This window comes from Tenebrio molitor, chromosome 1 (genome assembly GCF_963966145.1).
Source record: "Tenebrio molitor chromosome 1, icTenMoli1.1, whole genome shotgun sequence".
NCBI lineage: Eukaryota > Metazoa > Arthropoda > Insecta > Coleoptera > Tenebrionidae > Tenebrio > Tenebrio molitor.
The window spans coordinates 40,639,621-40,661,787 of record NC_091046.1 but is presented as its reverse complement, the minus strand read 5'-3'; the positions used below and the strand labels follow the sequence as shown (position 1 = coordinate 40,661,787).

The 22,167-nt window shown below is 38.9% G+C and overlaps 1 protein-coding gene across 5 annotated transcripts in view; it reads left to right on the top strand.

Annotated features, from left to right (window-relative positions):
• ckn (CRK like proto-oncogene, adaptor protein) overlaps window positions 1-22,167 on the top strand; it is a 184,973-nt gene that overhangs the window by 78,694 nt on the left and 84,112 nt on the right. The window contains exon 2 of one of the 5 annotated variants that reach the window (XM_069045671.1): window positions 20,276-20,346. The exons of 3 other annotated variants lie outside the window; for them this stretch is intronic. In XM_069045671.1, coding sequence (XP_068901772.1) covers window positions 20,276-20,346 — 71 coding nt within the window. Of the gene's footprint in view, window positions 1-14,467; window positions 14,641-20,275; window positions 20,347-22,167 lie in introns of those variants that run through there. One more of the 5 variants, XM_069045679.1, reaches the window with a different exon arrangement.

The following is a 22,167-nucleotide window of genomic DNA, read 5'->3' as shown; positions in this document are numbered from 1 at the left end:
TTTTACACGAATCTGAAAGCGAACGGTTATTTTTATACCTTATTGATGAAAACACCGTTTAAAAATAGATTGCTATTTTAATTGAAAGCAATTGTTGGCAGTCATAAAACGTGTGTTACGCTACAGTCCGATTTTATTAGTGTTGTATGAATGGTTGTTAACAATAAATGCAATCAATAACAATGGACAAGGCCGGAACTCTCGGACGCACAGAAACCGATAATTGGGAGAAGAATGTGTAAATTTGAATGGAGTCGTGAGTAAAATTCCTGAAAAATACACTCACTAATTATGCCCGAAGGAATTTCAAGGATCTAGACCCAACTGCAGCGACTTTTTCTACCGGTGCGTTAACAGCTCAATCGATACGAGAGTGAGAACTTTCGTGAATCGTGTCATGAAGGCAGCTTTGCTTTATAATTATTTATGAAAATGGTATGGTTAGAGTTAATAAATTTGCTTTATCAGCGCGAACTTTCGTAATTATGAGAAAAGTCCTTCGCCTTCCGATAGAAATTTCTGTTTGTCGAAATAAAACGCACCAAATATTTGCGTGCGACACCGACGCTTCCAATCATTATCGAATTCAGTGCGAAACAAATCAAACCGGAGCGGTAATTGGCCCCGGAGTGGCCGGAGTCGTTTTTCACAGGTGCATAAAAGCTGGCCCGTTTAAATTTTATCGAATTGTCAATTTACGTCGCGATTTGTTAATAAATTCGCGTGTCTTGTCGCGGGATAAATCACGCTGCTGTCGGGATAATTGCAAGGTGCAGATTGTGTTATGATTTCACGTACCTACGTATGACGTCGCCGGTAATTAGTGAACGCCGGGTATATAGAAAGTCGGGTCAATTATCGTAGGCTATGCACTGGGCATAATCAAATTAAAGTCGCCGTCTGTCTCGTAATTACCTGCAAGCATTTCGCTTAGAAACAATAAAACCGATTGAAAATGCTTGCAGACATGTCAGCGCAAAATTACGTTGCGCGCACTGTGACAGATAGGTTTTATAGGCGTCCGAGAAATAATCTTCACGAGCGTTTCAAGAACTATTAACACTTGAAACGGCCTCTCTCGTTACTTGGAAGGAATCGAACGGCGGAGGCGAAAGCACGCGTGTCTTTGTTGGAGGCAGAGAGAGCGTGCGGTACCACCGCCGAAATCGCTCATCCGAAGCTGCAAGGAAAAATATCACGTCGGGATTTATTGCCGGGACATTTAAGAAGCTGATTGCAACGCAACACCTGAAATTATCTTGCTCATTTTGTGTAATGCAGCCTGGTACGTTATTTCTTTGGATAATAAATTGGCGGTATTAAATACAGGTACAGCTGTTGCATTGTGTACGTGTTTAACACATAAATACAGCCTCTACGGTGCACTGAGGCTGGGCAAATAAACATGTTCTTGCGAGTAATTATTTATTGGAGAAGACTTCAATAAATAACTCACCTTATTAATACTTGAGAGAAATGCGTACCGCAGCTAGCCGGTACTGGGCAAATTGCGGTGCGAGAGGGTTCGTGTCGGCTTGCAGGGAGTACCCCGGTGAGCTTTTTCGTTTCACGATTCATCAATATGATAAAACAACCGCAATAAAAATCAATTGGAGGTCTTAAGGTGTTCATTGCAATGTACAGTCTTTCCGATTTTGATTTGTTTCATTTGCATTTCTTACTTCTTTAGTACCTTTTCTACGTTTCTTTCAAAGAGGACATTTTTAGAAACGATATTACATAGGACATACAAATGAAGTACCATCTATTTGCTAGACATACTAGGTAAGATGAGAGATGGTACAAACTGTACCTGGGTGCTTGAGTGGGACCATGGGGGAGCAATGAACAAGTTAAAAAGTTAAAATTTACTGGTTACAATTCCAATGGAATTTGTAAATTTCTAGCTAAAGGTCTGCAGAACGTACAACAGATACGAAAAATGAAATTGAAGGGAAAAAAATAAACTGAAATTTATATTTGTACCAAACCATAAAAACTTAAATCACCACATTTGAAGGTGTATTTTTCAAATTTGCCAATTATTACTTTATTAACAGAACAAAAGTCAACAAGAAAATTGTATTTCCATTTTTTATGAAACGATCCGCAATTCTTTCTCATATACATACTTCACCACTCGTGAAGCATTTCTGAAACCAATAATAATAATAATAATTTCTTTTTTCCATCACGTTTCGCTTTTCAGATGATTAATTCACAAATGATTTTTTTTTTTGGTTTTTAAAATTGATAGGGTAGATGCTGAAAATTTTTAATTTGAAAAGGGTATACAAGGTGTATCCGAATTCGATCGACAAACTTTTAGGGTACGTGCTTTATTTTTGCCCATTTTAATTCCCATCCCCCACCCCTTTCCTTCTATGTTCTTTCCCTCTCCTTGGCTTCACAAAGCTATTTCTGTTGATCTTGGTCCTCTTCTCTTAACACCTTTACTCCTTCCTTCTTCAGTTGTTCACATTCTTTGTCCCACCACTAATTTTCCTTTCTTGTTCCTTTTGCCCCCTTGACTATTATTATGTACTTACTTTTTGTCGTTACTTTTTCAATTACTTCTTTCAGTTCAAACGCCATCTTCTCAACTTCTTGCTCTTCGAATCTGGCTTTTTCTAATCTCCTCCTATCTTCTTCTACTACTTGGTCATCCCATATTTTCTTGCTCTTCGAATCTGGATTTTTCTAGTCTCCTCCTATCCTCTTCTACTCCTTGGTCATCCCATATTTTTATTGTCACCTTCTCCTGGTCCTCTTTTGCTCTTCCTTTTCCCATTTCTTCATGGTTTGTTTCTTCTATACTTATTTCTAGCTGAAGATGATTTGACTTCACTCTTTCCCCTATTCTGAATTCTTCTACTCTCTCCCATGCTTCTTCGTTTACTATTCCGTAATCTATCACTGTTAACCCTCTGCTATCGATATAGGTGGTCCATTCCCCTTCTTCGTCCCCTTGTTTGTTTCCTTTCAATACTTCCCATCCATTTTCTTCAATCCATTCCATCAGTCTCTTCCCCTTTGTATTCTCCACCTTGTCTTTGGATTTTCTTTAACCATCCTCTTTTTCTTCTCTTCCCAATTTCTTGCTCCTCTTTCTCGTATTCTCCTGTTGAAGTCCCCTCCCAAGAGCATACAATCTTCTTTGTTTCTTTTTATTGTATCTTTGCCCCCTTTTATTGTTGTCTTAATCTCTTTGCTGACATATTGTCATTATTTTTCACCATTTATTGCCTATATGTACGTTTCTTTCCATACAGCCTTCTTCATCTCCCTTTTCTTTAATCCACAATTTCACCCTTGTTATTATTCCCCCCGCAGCTCTTCCTTTCTTCTTTCCTTGTTTTGTCCATTGACATTCTTATTTGTACCTACTCTTTCGGTAACAACTTTTCTGTATTTTCCCAGCTCCGTTCCTCTTGTTCTTTTTTTCTTAGACCCGCTACGTTCCAATATAGCACCCTCACTTTTGCCGTTTTCGTTATCTTTTTGGCTTGTGCCCTCCCCTTCGTATCTTCTCTCTTGTGTTTCCCTGTGCACTTCTTTTCCGGTTCCCATTTTCTTTGACCATCTACCTCTTTCCTTGTCCTTTTTCCATTTCCGTTGTCTCAGTTTTCTCTATCCCCTATTCCTTCTCTCGTCTATTCAAAGTTCCAAGAAGAATTTTCGTAGAATCTGACTTGATTTATATTGAAGTCATTAATCACCACTCGAGAAGCACTTCTGAAACTATAATTACTTCTCTTTTTTCCATCATGTTTCACTTTCCAGATTATTAATTCAAGAAATATTTTGTTTTTTGGTTTTTGAAATTGATAAGGTAGAAGCTGAATATTTTTAATTTGAAAAGACTAAAAGTTCTAATCAGATTGCTTGATCCTACCGTACAGCGTTCTTTTCTTTCATCTTTTCTCTCGTTTTTTCTTTCTGTTCTTTCTTCCATTCTTTCTTTCTCTCTTCCTTCCCCTTTTTTTGTTTGATGATTCTGCCTGAATTGTTATTCTATGTCCTAGGCACGGTTTTCAGTGGTTCATCATCTGTTTCAAAAGACAGTTCCGGTTGTCTGTCCAGAAAACATTTTTCTTACAGAACTTTTTTTGAATTATAACTATTGTCGATTGTGTCGATTTCATTATTAACAATATCTTCTGCCATATCTTGTAAGATTTTCTTCTATTACAGTTAGTAATAGAAGTAAGTTAACATTATGTTATCTTACACTCTTTTGGTTTTTTGTTGATGTGTTTCTTTGTTGATGTCTTTTTCTTTCTTGGTCAGCTTTCCATTATTCCTTGAAAAGACACCAATTCGGATTACATTGCAAATTTTGTAAAATAGCTGTATCCTCGTAGAACCATGTCTTTTATCTTACTCGTTTTCTTTAGTGAACCTAAAAATGTCTTCGGTTGATTCTACAACAGCTTATTGATTCATTCTTTCAATTTTAAGTCAGCAGATCCTCCGATATTAATTCTAACACTAAGATTCTTGTTTATCTATTTTGCAACAACCCAGATTTTTTATTAATCAAAAAGCACCAATTTCGGTTTTATAAAGCTATTTTCTTCTTCAATGTCTCTTTCAACCTTTTGTTAACCTACTTTCAAATATATTTTTTTCCCAAGTTAAGTGACTGTTTTTGAGCATGGTAGCAGGAGGAAATCGACTTTTTTCAAAGGCCCGCTTTTCAAATTCTCGTTTTCGTCTGGTCGCCATTGCAATTTCGCAGGATGCCAATACTCGCCACCTCCAACCTTCCACCCTTGCGTTTTTTTATTCCTCCAGCCCAACCCCGCAATGCCATATCGATGGTGCTTCGAACGTTTCGTTAAGATTAATTGAAAATAAATCAGCGCCGGCATGGCGCAGCCAGAGCTAATTTGCAGAGGTCATTTCGGTAATGACCGTCGAGCCGGGTTGTGCTCGGAGTTAATTAACCCGCAAGGGCGATCCCGTGCACTTCGTCAGCCAAACTTAAAAAGGCTTTGGGTGCCGATCTTGTGCATTTCACACCTACGAGGGCCGGTGATTAACCGCGAAATCGTCCGTCTTGCGGTGCACTCGATCCGAGGGGGTACCGTAAAAATTAGCCCCGCCGCTGTAGTTGATTGCGTGGTGGAGCCATGAATATTTTACTCGTCCCCGAGGGCCGATCGATTTCCATATTGGAAATTTTGCAAAATTGAAGGACGTCCGTGCGTTCTCAATAATGTATAACTTCATTTTTCACGGGGGGCGGCTCGTGTCGCTGGAGCGCTTTGTTCGCAAAGCTCCCAAAGCTCGGATTTTTCCCCGATCGCTCTTGAGCTAGTGCCGGAAAAAAATTGTGCATCGGTAAATGCAGTGAACGGCCGGCATTGTCTCGTTTAGCCGCAAGACTGCATTTGTAATTCAAATTCGACGCACAACGCGGAAAAACTGGTTGGAGGATCATGTTGTCTTACCGTCTTCTAGACCCTCCTCTGCCGTCTGGTAATATCCCCTGCAGCTATTTTGCGGCCCTGCAAGGTTGTATTGTTCATCCCAGCATGCCTCTCATTTCTAAGAACACTTTTAAAATGTCGTTCTTGGCGTGCTTCACAGGTATAATAGAATATCACGGTTCTCTCCTTGTCCCTCTCGCTATTTTTATCCGCCGGAGAAAGGAACGACGAACCTCGCGGTGCATTTTTAAAACCAAGGAAAATATTACGTACACCCACCACTTTGTTCAGGTATTTGATGTAGATAAATTTTTACGGCTGGATGAGAAGTGGTCGAAATTTATTCTTTGTCAGGGGTTGGAAGTGTAAAAAAGAAACAATCGCCTATTTTTCATAAACCCACGATTGCCGCTTTGTTTTGTTGGTTGGCCTCCAAAGAGTTCACCCATCGCGGATGGAGCCCCAGATAGTACCATTGTTCGCTCCAAATTACATGTGTGTTATTATAAAATGTTGATGACCTGATAATTATTGAATTAAAATATTTTGCCCGAGTATACGTCTCAAGGCCGAAACCGACATACTAAATCATATTTAGCCGAGCGGTGGTGTCAGTGCTGTTGTGCAGATCTGTTCGGATCAATTTAACACAAGTTTTGCCCTCATCAGTTTGGAGCACGTAAGTTTTCATGATAGAAGAGAGGAATCAAGAACGTTTGTCAGTTCCAATTTTTCAGTTCTGTTTGGTACATTTTTTACAAAATTTTATTCAAGGTCCTTCTTTCAGTGGAATGTGCGCTTATCTGTACGACAGATGTGGCGACAAATTGTGTTGTTTGCAAAAGATTAAATAGGGAAAACGGAAACTGACAACTGGAAGATAACACTCGATTGCTGCATTATTGCACGATTCATTTTTAATGGTACAGATTCTCGGTAATCTGATATTTAAAAACATGCGTTTAATGCATCTATTTTCACACGCCAGAGTTTAACTTGCTAAGAATAAATTAAGATAATAGAGTGTTTACTTGATTTGATACAGTAAGTAACGTTTGGTGCACGCATAAAATAACACAATTTTCTCTTTAATTAGCGTTTGGTGGAGAAAAAAAAGTTAGCACCACAACGTTTTGCAATTATAAATTGTAGGTTCTCGATTTTTTTTTGACATTTTTTTGGTCAAAGTATTTTTTAAAATTCACACAAATCAGAGTAATTATTACTTCCAGACAGGGATGCGTTTGGTTAAAAATTTTCAAGACAATTAATCTTTTACTTGGAAGTTTTAAAATGAAGTTTGTTTCGTCTAGAATTAAAATTAATCGTTTTTGAGAAAAAAAGATCTTATCAAAATTTTTCTCGTTTTTAGTCAGGCGAAATATGATTTTTAGTCTTTTTCTTTAGAAATAAATATGGAAATTGTCGAGATTTATAGTATATTACATTACGAGAGTAGTAAAGAGCATATTACGTACAAGTGGATGAATTGCATACGAGCGACGAAGGAGCGAGTAATGTAAATCCACGTGTACGTAATCTCGTTGCTACTCGAGTAATGTATGTACTATATTTTTCACAAAATTTCTAAAAAAATATTCTACGACTATTACATACTTACAGATACGACAGAAATGCATTATTTTAGCAAATGGTGTCATTGTATTAGAATTGTCTTCGAAATATGTCAACAGTACATTTTCTGAAAAGGATTTAATGTTATTTTTTTCTTTCCAATTCATAAATGTTTGATAAACACTCGTATCTGTCGCGAAATTTCTTTGGCAGCAGATTGTTGGTTGGAATTTTGGGCATTTCCATTATTTCAGGCGGGTCCCAAAAATTACACTTATCAAAAAGCAAACCCAGTGACATGTGTTTATGGATTTACATGTTCCTTATTTATTCATTCTCATATTCTCTTATCGAATGTAAAGCTTTTGATATGATTGATAATCGATGATACGAGTCGTGAAACAGGAGCAGCACATTCAACTCGCCCTACGGACAGTAGATATCATGTCTCATATTAGACGTGATATTAACATTACTCAAGAAAAATACTTCTGAAAGGCCAAAACACTCTCGATGAAAGAAAAGAACATTAGAGCCTATTTACAAAATAGCATAAACTGTACTTTATTAAATCAAAGCTTTCTGAAAGCTTGAAATATTGGGTAGTTAGGGAAATGTGATAAACTGATAAACAAGTAAAGTTCAACTTTGAAATATGTATTTTGAATTACTTTTTTGGTTTACACCGAACTTGTGAAAACTATCCAAATCCATTAAAATAAAGCCTCTTATAAACCCATTACACAATCTGGTAACTGTAGTTCTAATGGGTTTACAGATTAGAAAAAAACTTAGTTCAAAACGTAATTACCTATAATTTGTCATTCTGTAGATAATTTAAAAAAGTTGATGCAGTAGAGGATTTCGCAACAAAAAGTGTTCAGTTCACAGTGTGAGGTTGCTCTCATTTCATATTTTTTCACATTATATGAAAATAATTTTGTAAGGCAGGGAAGAGGTGTTAACAATTTGGAACAAGATCTGGACAATATGATGGATGAAGTAGACCTTTCCAGTGGAAACTCAAATTTCTAGTCTGACAATTTTAGTTCGCATTACACAGTTATTCCAAATGACAACAGTAGAAGACTACTATCTATCATCTCGTTGATTTGCAGCAACTCCTTCTGGTGGTGCTCTACCTTTGGACGAGAATAATTTAACACCTCTGTAATTTCGTGGATTCCGCGAGGAGCATTATGTTCACTAATGTTTTTTTTTTCCTAATCAAAGTCAGCAGGACGTCTTCAGTTGTTTTTCCCACTCCTGTACATTTCAAACGTCATTTAGATATACAAATCAAAATTTGACTTTTTGGTTGAAATTTACATTTTTTTTTTTGGCTTTGTTTGTAAGTGAAAAATTATCAAAAAATTATGAAATGTATCTTACCAATAGCCAGGTAAGTGTGAAAAATTTCGACAATTTAATTTAATTAGAAGTCGCGATTTCTCGCGTGCGCGTATACGATGCCCCACCCGGTATGTACTTACCGTTTTCTCAATTTGGTTGTAGGTCGTAAAATTTTATGGTACTTTCAGTTAAAGAATTTACGAGGTTTATAAATCATAGTTTACCACTAGCAGGTAATATTTTAAGCAGGGTTGTATTCTACATTTTGCAGATTTGTATTGTACGGCAAATGGCACGCGCCGCTTCCCAACCTTTTCAAATCCAATCATCGTGCCCGCTAATCAATAATATGCAATAAAATTGGTAATTGTTCACTTTAACTACTTCTGGAATTTTCGCGTTTTTTCTGGATAGACAGCCTCAGGACGTCCTCCTACATCGGTTCCCACCAGTCAAACCTTGTGCAAATGAAAATTTTCCTTACCCTTTAGTTATACTAAGACTTGGCGCGACCTTGACGCGACCTTGAAACACAACAAGAGAGAAAAAAAAAGGCATTTGCACAAGGTTTGAATGGTGGGACACGATCTAGGAGGACGCCCTGAGGCTGTCTAGCCAGAAAAAACGCGAAAATTCCAGAAGTAGTTAAAGTGAACAATTACCATAAAATTTTACGACCTACAACGAAATTGAGAAAACCATACTATGGGTATTTAAAAAATTTCAAGACGTATTTCACTATTTCACTCTGGATTTTTAGTTCGCTTGGATGAAAACTTTCTTTGATAATTTATTCCAACAGGTTCCGTAGTATTTTCCGTCTTATTTTAGAGATTACCACGTTCTCCACTCCACAATTGTTTGTACACGTGTCGTGCTTTAGAATCTCATTACACTAACGCTTATTTCTGGTGTGCCTCTTTTTCTTTTGTCATTATTCAGTGTTATTTTTACCAAAACACTTGTAACGACCAACTGTCACCACACCGTACTCGTAGAATTAATTATTTTGTTTGTACTTGTTTGTTGGTTGTCGAACATCCTCTTCTGGTCCCCCACCAAATCCTGAGAATGTCCGATACGCACCCAGTCAAAACAAAGAATCATTAAATTATATAACCTCGCGATGACGAAGCCCAAACACAAGAAATGGACACCTCACAGATACAGTTTACCAATTTCATTTGCACTCCGCTCCCAGTAGCTCGGACCCATCACAGAATCCTCGAGTCTCAAGGCTGGAGATAATTTATCGCGTCTTGTCGAGGCGAACTGATTAGCCCAAAAAAAGAAATCAATTGAGCGGACCATTGTATTTAGATTCGGAGGTTTCTACACCTGCACGATAACTGGACCAGAAATGATCGCATATGTGTCGGTTCGGTGGGTATCATGGGTCCCTGTGGGGTAGACCCCAGCGTTTTCAAATTGGCTCGCTTAACCACAACGAACACTCGATGCACTAAAGGATTCATAGATGCAAAACGCGCCTTTGGCCCATTGTGCTGCAAGAATGGCATTGTGTTATATTGATTTCGGATTGACGATGTCGCTTCTTGTGGAGTGGTTTCTTTTATGGTTGCGTTTCCTGGGCGGAAAATGGAACAAGATTGTTACGATCCTGCACAATTCCTAGATTTTAGGTGGACAAAAATAAACTCAATTAAGTGGCTGGATCTAACCCACAAAAGCTCCGTTCTCATTTTAAAGCTCACTTTGTATTTACTTTCGCTTCATGAAGAGTACTTTTTAATCAAAAAAATTCCGTCCTGAGCGACGCAAGCACGGAGCTTCCGCAGTAACACTCAGGTGTAGCGGCGGCTACGGTCAGCGAGGTGCTTATTATCAAACTTGGTGCAATTCCAGTTGTCTTTTTCCAATCCACCTAGACTGTACTCATTATTATTACTTGCAAAGAGTTGCGTAAAAAGGTATTTCGTGCTGGTTTAAACTGTTAATTTCCGTGGTGCGGTTCTTCTAGTTTATTAGAATAGCGGTACCGTGGAGGTGCATTATCTTTATCTCATCGTTAAGATTGGAAACGGCGTAGTAATATGACCTTAATATAGGTAGTTTTTAAAAAGGCTAATTTCGTGGCACATTATCAGGCGAGTTATCTTTACGGCTCGGTTTTCGGTCCCTTGTGCGCTTGTGAATCCTTCCAAAAAATTTTAGGATGGAGATAATGCGTCCAGTCCATCTCTCGTAAACCTTGTCTGTCCTGATCGGCATAAAAATTTTACAGACGATCGAGCTTGTAGTATCTGGTCCGTCAAAAATTCGCCGGCAATCGTAAAAAATGAAGCCGAACCTGATTAAGCCTGTCGCACACGCTCCGGGTCCCCCTTTACACCCGCAATTTGCAAATTTTGTCCGTAAAGTAATATAAAATCGTGTGATGAAATGTTGATGGCGTGTACCCCTCCGCAGGGGCGCCGTACCACATGCAATTACTGTATTTTGTGACGTGATTTCCCCAGAGGGCGACCGTAATTCCGTCGTAGAACATAAAGGTGCGACTTGTCGCCTCCTGGTTAGAGGAATGCAAGAATTTGGTCGGGCCTGGATGGGACATTTCTCCCGCGGAGAAGCTTTCAAGGGTGATTGATAGATAAACATTTACATAGCCTGGATTGAAAACAAACAAACACGAATGGGAATAACTTCATTTTATCAAGTGAGGCTCGTCTTGGCAAATCAAGTGAGTAAATACGGCAAGAACGGGGGCTGCGCCGATCCAGATTTATTCCACCAGATACAATATAAAGACACTCCTCGAGCTTTATTGGTGGCGGGATCAGGTGTCGCGCGAAATTGCGCCGTCATTGTCAAAAGCTTGTCAATCAGTTTCCGATAAATAAGAAATGAGGCAACTGTCTCCAGTTTGCTGTTGTGGTGAAGCTGGCGGCAGGACCGCACCGGATGTCCTTCCAGCAAAGTTGAAAATTATTGCAACGTAAATCAAAGCGAATAGTTGAAAGGATAGCGCTGATGTTATCTGGCATAAATAATGACCCACAAACTTATAAAATAATGACCCGTTTTATAACTCTAACCCCATCTCGTGCCGTCGCCGAAATAAAACAGGACTGGGGCTAGTTCAGCAGGATTTAAAACTGGAATAATGATTAAAAGACTGTGCTATCTGCGAATTCGGAGATTTATGCACGCCATAAACACATCGAGATAACGTCTACGTTACCGGGTTCCACAAGAGAAACCACTGCTGCTTCTCTTTTTACCATTCCGGTAGCGCGACCAACAATGGAGCTACAAATTATCAATGGCAGGAAAATGGCCAACGGATTTTTCTATTTCTTATTCGTTTTGGTCGGTTAGAAACTTGAATTATGAGCCGAGCGGATCCTAATTTTATGTGGCGATAATTTGTCCGCGCTTCAATTTTCAGAAATAGCTTCTTGAAAGGAATCGCTGAAATGTGGGCGCCTGGGTAGCGAATTAAGTCCATTCAGGCGGGAGAGATTTACGTTGTTTTAAGTGTATTTGTGGGAAATATAATTCAGGACTGTGATACCGATACGACTCGTGAAACCAGAGCAGCACATTCTACTCGTCGTACCAACGATTTGGGCAGTCTTCCTTTTTTGTAGTTTTATTCTTCCACGTGACACAGCTAAAGCCCCTTATTTGGCTTTTATCTATTTTGTGTGCTTTCTTGCATTTCCAGTTCACATTGTCTTCTTCAGCGATAAATCTCTCAACTTTTCACTTGTTTTCCGTGTTTGTAGGTTGAGGAATCATTGCGCGCTGGACGTCAAGCTTTCGCAAGCATTAAAATCCATCACCGGCGATTGCTTGACGTTTCGGCAAATTTTATCTTCACGTGAACGATAATTGCTCGTCACGAAAGCAAACCCAGGTGCTTTAAAACAACTGCAACAACCACGAAAATCTGGTTAGCGCAAAAATTGTGCCTTCACTGAATAAAATCACGAAAGGCGAGTTACATTGTTCATTTTTGGAATAATCGATGTCTTTTACCGACCGTTATTTATCTGGACATGTTGTATGTTCTGCCAGGTAAGACCGCATTTTTGGTGTAAATTTTTCATAAAAGGACCATTCAGACTTCCGCTGTGCTTTTACCTGGCCGCAAAATAGGGTCCATCTAACCGTTTCGCAGAAGTCGTAACAAATGTTTTTGAGAAATGGCCAGATCTCTGCTAATCTGCACCTTTTAGACGTTGTCTAATTTGCATTTCGACCCCTCTGTATTTTTGGCGTTTCACGAAATTGAAAGAATCGAACAGATCTGGATTCGGTGTTTCGATTTCCTCCTCGTTCAGTAACATTGTCACGAACCCGGAGCCGATTTCCTCTCGTTGCTCTCTAATGGTGGGACTCGTTATGTCCCATGTCGTGCCGTACGAACATCAAAAGCGGTTTTGGTGTCTAGCTTTTAAACAAGAAATAAAAATAAACTCCCCCATTGTTCCTCGGCGACATCGTAAAATATGACACGACTGAAACGTTTTAACGTCTGTAAAATTACAAGTTACGAGCCGGTATTAAAATATTTTGGCCCCTAATTAGAATTTACATACAGATTGTTCCTTTTACCCGGCCTGGATCGACGATTTATCAGCCTTCGATTCACTTTTATAACTCCATTACCCTGCGCTATTTTTTAATCTGCTGCCTCTAGCGGTTCCGAGAACGGACTCTTCCATATAAACACTCGAGGGGCACCTGCATCTTCAGGGATATCGCCCGACCTCGATTATTACCTTGCAAATTTAATAGCCTGTCAAGTCACGGGACCAAAGTGGGCCGTGGGTGCAAAAAATTGATTCAGATATCACACGCCCAACGGACCGAGGGCCAAGAGCACCAGGGCCGTGAAAAGGATTGCCTTAATGAGTGCACTGTCTAATAAAATTTATTGTTGTTGGTTTGCCTCGTTATAAGTCACTCTTTGTAATAGAATATTATGCACGGCATTACATCAACAGTGTTTATATCTACAAATCAATACATAATTTATCTTAGTTGCTAGAGCTCCATACGAACAAGTAGCGTTATAGAGGTATAAATTTCAATTTATTTTACTTGTCACTACTATTTCATTATGACATTATGATCATTTTATTTAACTCGCCGTACTAACAAGACGAATTGTAATTTACATGTTTGCTCCCCTTCTGCCACTCCACTGGTATTATGATCATTAAAAAAAAATCATAATAAAATCAAAGACCGTTTTTTCAATCCCTCCCCAGAATCTACGATGGGTCTAGACGGATGGTGGTGCAGAGAGATGGGTGGAGATACTGACCCAACATTCCCCCCTATTCTGCACCCCATTTGTATACCTTATATCAAAGTATATGATGAAAAAAACCCACACCAGATTTCAGGCGGCCCCGGGATTCGAACCCGGCACCTCCCTCATGCAAAGTGGCGCGCTACGCGCTTGGCCACAGTGCTTCACCCTTCCATTATAGAAAATTAGACACGATTACTTTACCGGTTGCTTCGATGTCTTGGAAGGATTTTTCTACCTGTGTTGGCGCCTTGCAAAGTTTCTAAAATTCTGAGAAATGTTTGTAAACTGTCAAAACATCAAGTTCCGGTCTCTAGAACCCACGTTTGCCTCCCTCGTAACGGTGACTCCACGCTTGGAGCAGCCGAATAAATAACACTGTAATTAAACCATTGCCAATTAAATAACCGGGTCCCGCTGTTCGTCCTCGAGGACAAAACTAATCTGCATCGTTCGGGTCTGTGCCTTGACCCTCCATCGAAATCACTCCGAAATTCGGGTTTTTCCCGGATGACTCCCACAACCAGACTCTGGAATGAATTGGAATTTCTTCGGTGCAATTGACTTCCGTTCCAATTTGGTCGAAAGGTAATCCCTGCCATTAGCCGACCCCATCGCCGCGGGCTAATTCGTTGAGCAAACATTCGTAGGTCCGACACGTCACCCTCGATGTTGAAGAACCCGAGTGTAAGCGCACCTCTACCTCGGCGGTGACCTTAACATGGTTACCTTGCCTGATTGGAGGGTTCTCTCATCGGAGCCAGGCCACTAAACTCCGTGAGCTTTGTTCGGTTTAGTTCTTCACGGTGTGGCAGGCAGAGAAGCTGTGCACGTGTAGTACAGTCCTCACAAAACACAAACAGACGCTTCGAACCACTGTGTGTGTATTTTGATAATGTCTTTATCGTAGTGTTTTCGGTGGGTTGGCGTTGAACAGTTGGTGCAAGTGTAGGTGGACAAACCTTGGGATTATGGTGTTGTTGGCGAAACACGGTGAGGCATAAATCAAATTTCGTTGCATTCTGTCGAAAACGCGCTGCTTTCGCCACTCCCCCTGCCATTACTCCTTGTAAATTTTATTTAATTGGAAAATTCTCAAGATCGCCGTTTTATACAGACTAACTGTAAACTGCAACATAATAAATAATCCTGAAACCAATTTCAATGTGTCTTTTGCACTACTCGTGTGGCGTTCTGTCGTCGACCCACCAGGTGCTGGTACTCGTGTAATTTGACTCGTTGTGGGCCCGGGCTTTTAGGAACAATTTGTCACACTAACTTTGACTTAATAAGTCTGATTTAGAACAGACGTGCGGCTATGCCCGGCTCCGTAATAAATCCGTTTTTTCACCGCTATTGTCACGTTCTTCTTTGTGCCGAGGTGTTATTTATTTCAGGTGATTTAGAAGTCGCCCGGTGAGATGATTTTCTAATGGGCAGATAAAAATTCCGGACGCAGAGGCGTACCAACTTTCTATGTAATTGATTCGGGGACGGACAGTGGCGTAACAAGCCAAATTTGTGGACAGCACTAATTGCTATTTATAACCGAGGCCTCCGCTTTCTCCTCCTCCCATTTTCAATCGACTTGATTTGTCGTTTGATCCTTTTTTCGCCATTTTTTGGACAAGTTAAGCCCAGCGCACATTACCTCGCGTCGTACGCAACTCACGCGTTCACTTTATACCAGTACTGGTCTGGTGGAGATCTGACCCAACATTCGTTTATCTCTGCGCCCATTTGCGCACATCAAACTGTATAATTGTGAAAAAAATCCACATCAAGGTCAGACAGCTCCGGGATTCGAACCCGGCACCTACCTATGCAAAGTGGCGCGCCGCGCGCTTGGCTAGGGCCAGCACTGCCACTACCGTGGAATAGTGCACGTTTACCCTTAGACAGAAAGTGAATCACTTGTAGGGTATTTTTGGAATTCATTTCTAATTAGGGCCGCCTGCACTCCAATTGCTTTTCGGCAGAGAAACTGCATTTTTGTCCGAATTTGCATTTTACAACCCACTGTCTGCGTGTCTTGTGTGGTGGCGCTAGCGAGTCGATGAAACGTTTTTTAAAATTAGAAATCGCTAATTAATTCATACAAGACCGCGAATTACATCATTATGCAAATGGGTTTAGTGTTGTTGCTTTAGGTGTTGCAAAATTACACAAGATTTTGATAATCCCCGTTCTTGTCAGGTCGGAAAAGAAATCTGGGTCCATTTGAGACGCCTTCGAAAATTTCATGGTTCGAGTTTTTTGGCGGACCTGTGCTGTTATAATCCTTAATGATACAATCTGGACGTTCATAAACGGACTTTCATCGAAATTAAAAAACTTGTTAGGAAAATGGACACGATTTGGCACGCTCACGGAACGATAAATTGAATTACTGATACTCTTCACATCATAGTCGAGATACGATCTATCGATTAAGTACAGTTACACTTTTTCGTTCCGCTGCGTTATTATGCTGAAACAATAACTGAAAGCTTTCAGGGGAAACGACCACTTTGCCCAACAACTCGGACACTTCTCGATCAGATTGCGGATTCAATTATGCATAAATTTAATGCAAATCGATCCGGCAGCCTCTACTCCTTTTCAAAGATCCGTGTTTTGACAATAATTGACGTGGAATCTGATCGAAAAAGAGCGTAGCCAATGGGCTTTGGCCGGAAAGCCTTGACTCCAGTACCGGAGGATTGTTTACCGAGAAGAGGAAACCGTGTTAGTTTTTCGACGGATTTTTATACAATTTTAATCCGGCCGCAGAAGCAGCGAAGTGTGAAGTTTCTTGTGAATTTTTTTCTTAATTTTTAATAAGCAACGGGAACGCTGCTACAAATTTCATCAAGTTTTAAGCCGTCCGAGGGTAAAACATCTCTTCACATATTGTTCCTCATTACCTTTAATAACAAGGAAAGTGAAGTTTAAGTTTCGGGCCTCCCCCGAGAACCGTTACCGACCCTCCTCGTTCAATGAATTTTAAATTACTCCAGTCATATAATAATAGTAAATAAGGAAATAACGCCTCCTGCAACCAAGGTGAAAGCTTGCCGGCGAGACTTCTTTCGGCAGAACAAATCAAAGTAATACACCGATTGAGTTGTAAAATATGCCATTTCGAGTAAATTATGTCAGCCGATGCAATATCCTTTGGCAAATGAAGTCGTAAATTTTACTGCCTGCGTTTGTATAAAATTAAATTTTTTAAGGAAGTTTACTGTTTGAGTAATATCTCGTTTTATTGCCAACTTGCCACTGTAGTAATTTCATTTGTGCTCTTGCAACTGGAATTACGAACGGAAGACAACAAGAGGTGTTCGGAAAGTAACGGTTTTGCAGAACTGTGGTATCACCACCTGTTCGCTGTATTTTACTGTTGCAGATTAAGCACCACTTTGCCCCCAGCTGTACACGGTACTATTTTATAGAATTTTTCCAAAGAAAAAATAAACTAAAAGGGGTATAAATATTATAAATGGGTAATATAATAATACAATAGTGAATAGAACATTTTAGACGTGAAGCTCTTTAGGGACAATGCTTTTGGAGACAGTATTAGCCGGCCTGTCTGAAGACATTAAGCCGACTCTTTAGGACAGACACAATAAGTCAACTTTCTGTCTTACTTTCGAGACTGGTTCTTTAGTTGCCTTTTGAGTAATAGAATCTTACGGGGTTATATAATGCGTTAATATACTCAGTTAAGCATGGTGTAATAATTTAAATTACATACTTTTATGACACTGGACGTATTTATATCGACTGAAAAACTGAGAAAACAAAATTTTAGTTACAGTTGACCACACTATTGCATTAGTTGTACTGCAGTTATAATTGCATTTATACTAACGGAGTAACTTGCTTATTTTCTATGCATATATCATCATAATCCTCTGAACTGTTTTAATTTGGTATCGCATTTTAGAAAATTGTTATTTAGCGTTTTTAACGATTTTAAGTAAGTGAAATAGAAGATACAGTGCTTATTTCCATCAAATGTCAAAGTTGAATTTTTAACTAATCACCGATTAGAAAACTATTGATAATCATCAATCAACACTATTATATTGATAAATGCTCTCTTCCTGCGATAAATGCTCTTTTCCTGTTTTGTGACTTGGCTACAAAATGAAAACTAACTACATCAATTGGTTAAAAAGATTCCTTGTATTTTGCAGTCTTTTTTAAATTCAGTTCAGGAAATAAATACCTAATCTACTCAACTAACCAATTTCAATTTTTTTCTATAATTGGTGCGGCGAACCAGTGGAGTAGTCACGAGGTGTTCACGTGATAGTTTGTAGGGACGTTACCAAAAGCCTGATTTACACTGCCTTGCCAAATTTGAATTTTGTGCGGGAAATTTAAATGTTTCTACTTTAAGAATGAATTTATGTATCAGTCGAGAATAACTTTAAATTAAACACAGAAGCACTGAAAACACAAGAGCACGAGGCATACAACGAGACCATGGAAACTTGAAAATTTCGGCTGCGTGTCCAATAGGAAACCATCCTTCGAAAACACGCGAAGATCACGCCAGTTTTTTACTCCATTGGGTCGCTGCGACGACTGTAGATACATTTTACTATACACTCATGATATGATTAATATTCGATTATATGACTCGTGAAACCGGAGCAGCACATCGTCCAACGGACTCAGCTGCAGCTCGGTTTCACTCGTAAATATTTGCGATAATAATCATGCCATTCATTGTATTATTTATTATACTGCGATGTATTAGTGTAGAGCAAATATTTAGTTCAGCTTGTGTTTTATGATCAGATGAACTAATTTTTGCCAATTGAAACAATCAACTTGTTCCTGGTTCAGCAACAAGAACATTTGCAGTTGGTGTATTTTAGATACGTTTACTTTCTTTCTTAGGTGTAAGAAGAGCCTTTGCTTCACGTTCTGAATATGATAAAAAAAGAAAGATTCCATTTTTCTTCTGGTTCTAACATAATTAACTTAATAGAATTTTTTAGAACCTCTATATTAATTGTTTTACTTCAAATTAATAATCTAGAATAGAATCTATACTTCCAAAGTATTGAGCAAAATTACACTAAGAATTTTATGATGCAGTTACTTTTTATGATTTTTTCGTATTTTCTATTTGATGAAATGTATTCTACAATTTTTCCTGGAAAAGTATAATGATCCATCATTTAAATGGAATTCTGACGAGCTTTTTGAAGTGAAAACTTTTTTAGGGGCACCACATACATTTTATTCCCAGGCACTGAATTAGTTTCATGCGACACGCTAAAATCGTTCGAAGCACGACACGCTAAAATCGTTCGCAGCAAGCTAAAAACAGTACTTTTGAGTCGTCATTTATTTTCTATGATGAACTAGAAATTTCCTTTCTGTTTATATATTCATTGCTGGTGAAAATATTCCCAATTTTGTAATCTGAAAGTAACTCCTTAGATTTTACTGACTCAAAATATCTCTCAAAATTCTTGTTTAAATTACTACGTTAATAAGTAATATTCAACAACAGGTTGCTCCATGAAGATACATCTTCAACTTCATCATTTTAACGGTACCTTGTGATAGAATCTCTTTAAAATTCCCTTCTTGTTCATCCACGGTCAGTGTTCTGATGTGTATCTTCAACAAGGTATTTATATTTTTTCAGTCTACTTTCGTGTTTGGTGAAGAAATTTTTGTCACTGGTCGATTGACAGTGGTTTTCTTTCTTGGAGTTTGTGTTTTTCACCAATTTAAAAGGAGCTCCTCCAACTTTTCTTTGCCAATATATAGTTTTAATAGTTGATTTTATTTCATTTAAAATGTAGAAGAAAACCAGCACAACCACCACTAAATTTAAATACTGAAATACTTTATCGTCCTCTTTTTGGGATCATGCAGTGGAATTGCTTTTTTTTGGTTGGGATATTTTTGTGACGAGGAATAATGATAATGCAATAAAACACAAAAGTACACAATTTTTTATTTACATTTTTGACGAAGAAGAGACGATTTTATTTAATTTACAATTTTACATTTTTTGTCTTTTTGTCATTCAGACACACTTGTAGAGTTTTCCTACTAATTGAAATCGCCAAACTTCTCATGCCCTCAACTAACAAAATCAAGTCTTTCATGTAAAATGTTAACGAGTCTTGAAAATTGTATGAAACAGTAGCAGTCCTGAAGTCTAGACAAATTAATTTTAATTGGTTTTGAAATCTTACGAAACTGCAATATTAAGAAACGTTTACGAAATCTGAAACCGTAGTGTACACCCTTACAAACGGTCCTCTTTTCCCTTTAAAGTTGCAAGAGATTGCTTTTAATCCTTTGAAGTGTGCAAGCGAACGTTTTGAAAGACTCCCAATCTGAAACCCACTTGGCGGCGCGTTTGTCGCAGCCGTCCCTACGGCGATGCTCTCCACGACGTCGCAACGGGATAACAGTTGCGACGGCACCTCCAGTCATACCGAAGATCGATAATAAACACCCACTTATTCAATTTATGGCGTGCCGGTATTTGCATAATACGTGCATCATTTCCCTGTCAATATCTCGATAAACGTCTGAAATTTATTATTTAATCAGCCGTCCACCCACGAGGCCAAATATTTGACATTTCTCATTTATTTTTCAGGTGAGTGTCCGCGCGGGGTTGCGCCGCTTCACTCAGCTTTTAAAAACACCACACACACAAATCTCAACAAGGTAGGAATATAAAAGCTCAAAGGCGACCTTTCTGACAAGTCGTTATGGCAACGCCAGTCTCCAGGGCGTCTGTAGGCGTCCCACGGGCGTCGCGACGGCATCCGTTTGAATCTGAAACACGCAATTACCGACGAGGTGTGCGGCCACACGTGGAAAAGGTGTGTCCGCGTCAGGTGTCACCGCTTTTGATTCATGCCGGAGATGGCTTGAATTATTTTATCGCACATGTGGATGCGGCTTCATAAATTGTTATCTCGACGGAGGAGATAACCGTCTTGCGGGAAGCTCCGACGTTTGCATTTTGCAGATTATTTACTCGCGTGAGAACGGATCCCGGAAGGTTTCCACGCATACTCGGTAGCGAAATATACCGGGCGTCCAAAAATGATTTATTACCCCGTCACTTACATTTGTGTGACGCTAGCAGCAATCAAAATGTTTTAACCACTTTCTAACGCACATTTACATCCCAGTGCAATAATAAAAGCAGTTATTGCAATTACAAAGAATACAAAGCACCGACAGCGTTTTCCACTTAATAACTGTTAATTGAATATGTTCTCATAAATTCTAATTAGCCATAAACGTTTTTGTTTTTTCTTGAAGTGTCATGATAATTCTAACACAAATCAGTTTGCCTGGCGTTTGCAAAACAATTTTGAAATAAATCGAGGAGTTAGGTGTTTTTCTGAAAAAATATCTAACACCCAACGCAAGAAAGTTGGCTGTGGAATTTGCCACCTACAATACATAGCGTAACTGTACTATACTAAAAGTAAAATTTTGTGTTTAGTTGGTTGCCTAAAAGCAAGGAGCATAATTTAAATCAAATCACTCCATCACAAATTTCTTCTGTTTAATTGGTCACAATTAAATAAAAAAACAAGTGTAGTGTTTTCAAGCAGAAAATGTTCGTTGCAATGTTCCAGACGCTTTATTGCGTTCTTCACTTGTTTTCAAAATGTCTGCCACGTTGTCTAGCTAATCCAGCCGCAATAACGTATAATAACGCAAAAGCGTCTTTAAACTGCCATTTACACACTTGGTCTTTAAAGTATCCAGTAAAGTAAGAAAGAGTTTATGTTTACGTGTAAAGAAAATGTTTATTACTTACTGCAGTAACTAATGTCCGTCACGAGACAGACAGAAAAAACTCGCTTCATCGAGCAACACAGAACAACTTAATGAACACTTTGAAAAATGACAGACAATGACATCTGCAAAGTGACAAGTGTGAGCTGTCAAATGTCAAATTTACAAATCCAGAAGAGGCGCTAAGTAACGTGCGTCATAAATTACAGCCAACGACGATGTAAGAAGCAGTTGTAATAATTCTTTACTTTGGGGGGATAAAAACGTTCGTTGAAGATAAAAATGATTCAGGATTGAGGGTTGCACATTCGTAATTGATCTTTTGGTGAGCGATTTGTATGTAGAAGAGCGGTGGAATTTTTTTCTCGCTCATTCCGTAACTGACATGAAGTTATACGTAAAGTTTGAAACGTGCTTTCATCACTAATATTAATATAATATACACGTATTTCCCTTTGCGAAACATGTGTGACGTGAATTTTAAACACTCGGCACAAAGCAAATTGATTTTTTGTCGGTGTGGATGTGGAAAGCCCGCAAGGAAATTTGCCGCGTAAACTGTCGGATTCTTTTACGATCATAATTTACACCGACAGACTATATTAAAAATAAACAACGGAAGAAAAATCGAAAATTCCCCCGTCGTTCGGCGAGAAAAACGAAAATTTCCCCTCCGTGTGGGCACGATAAAATTGTTCGCATTGTCCGGTTTTGTTGGTCGTAAATGCA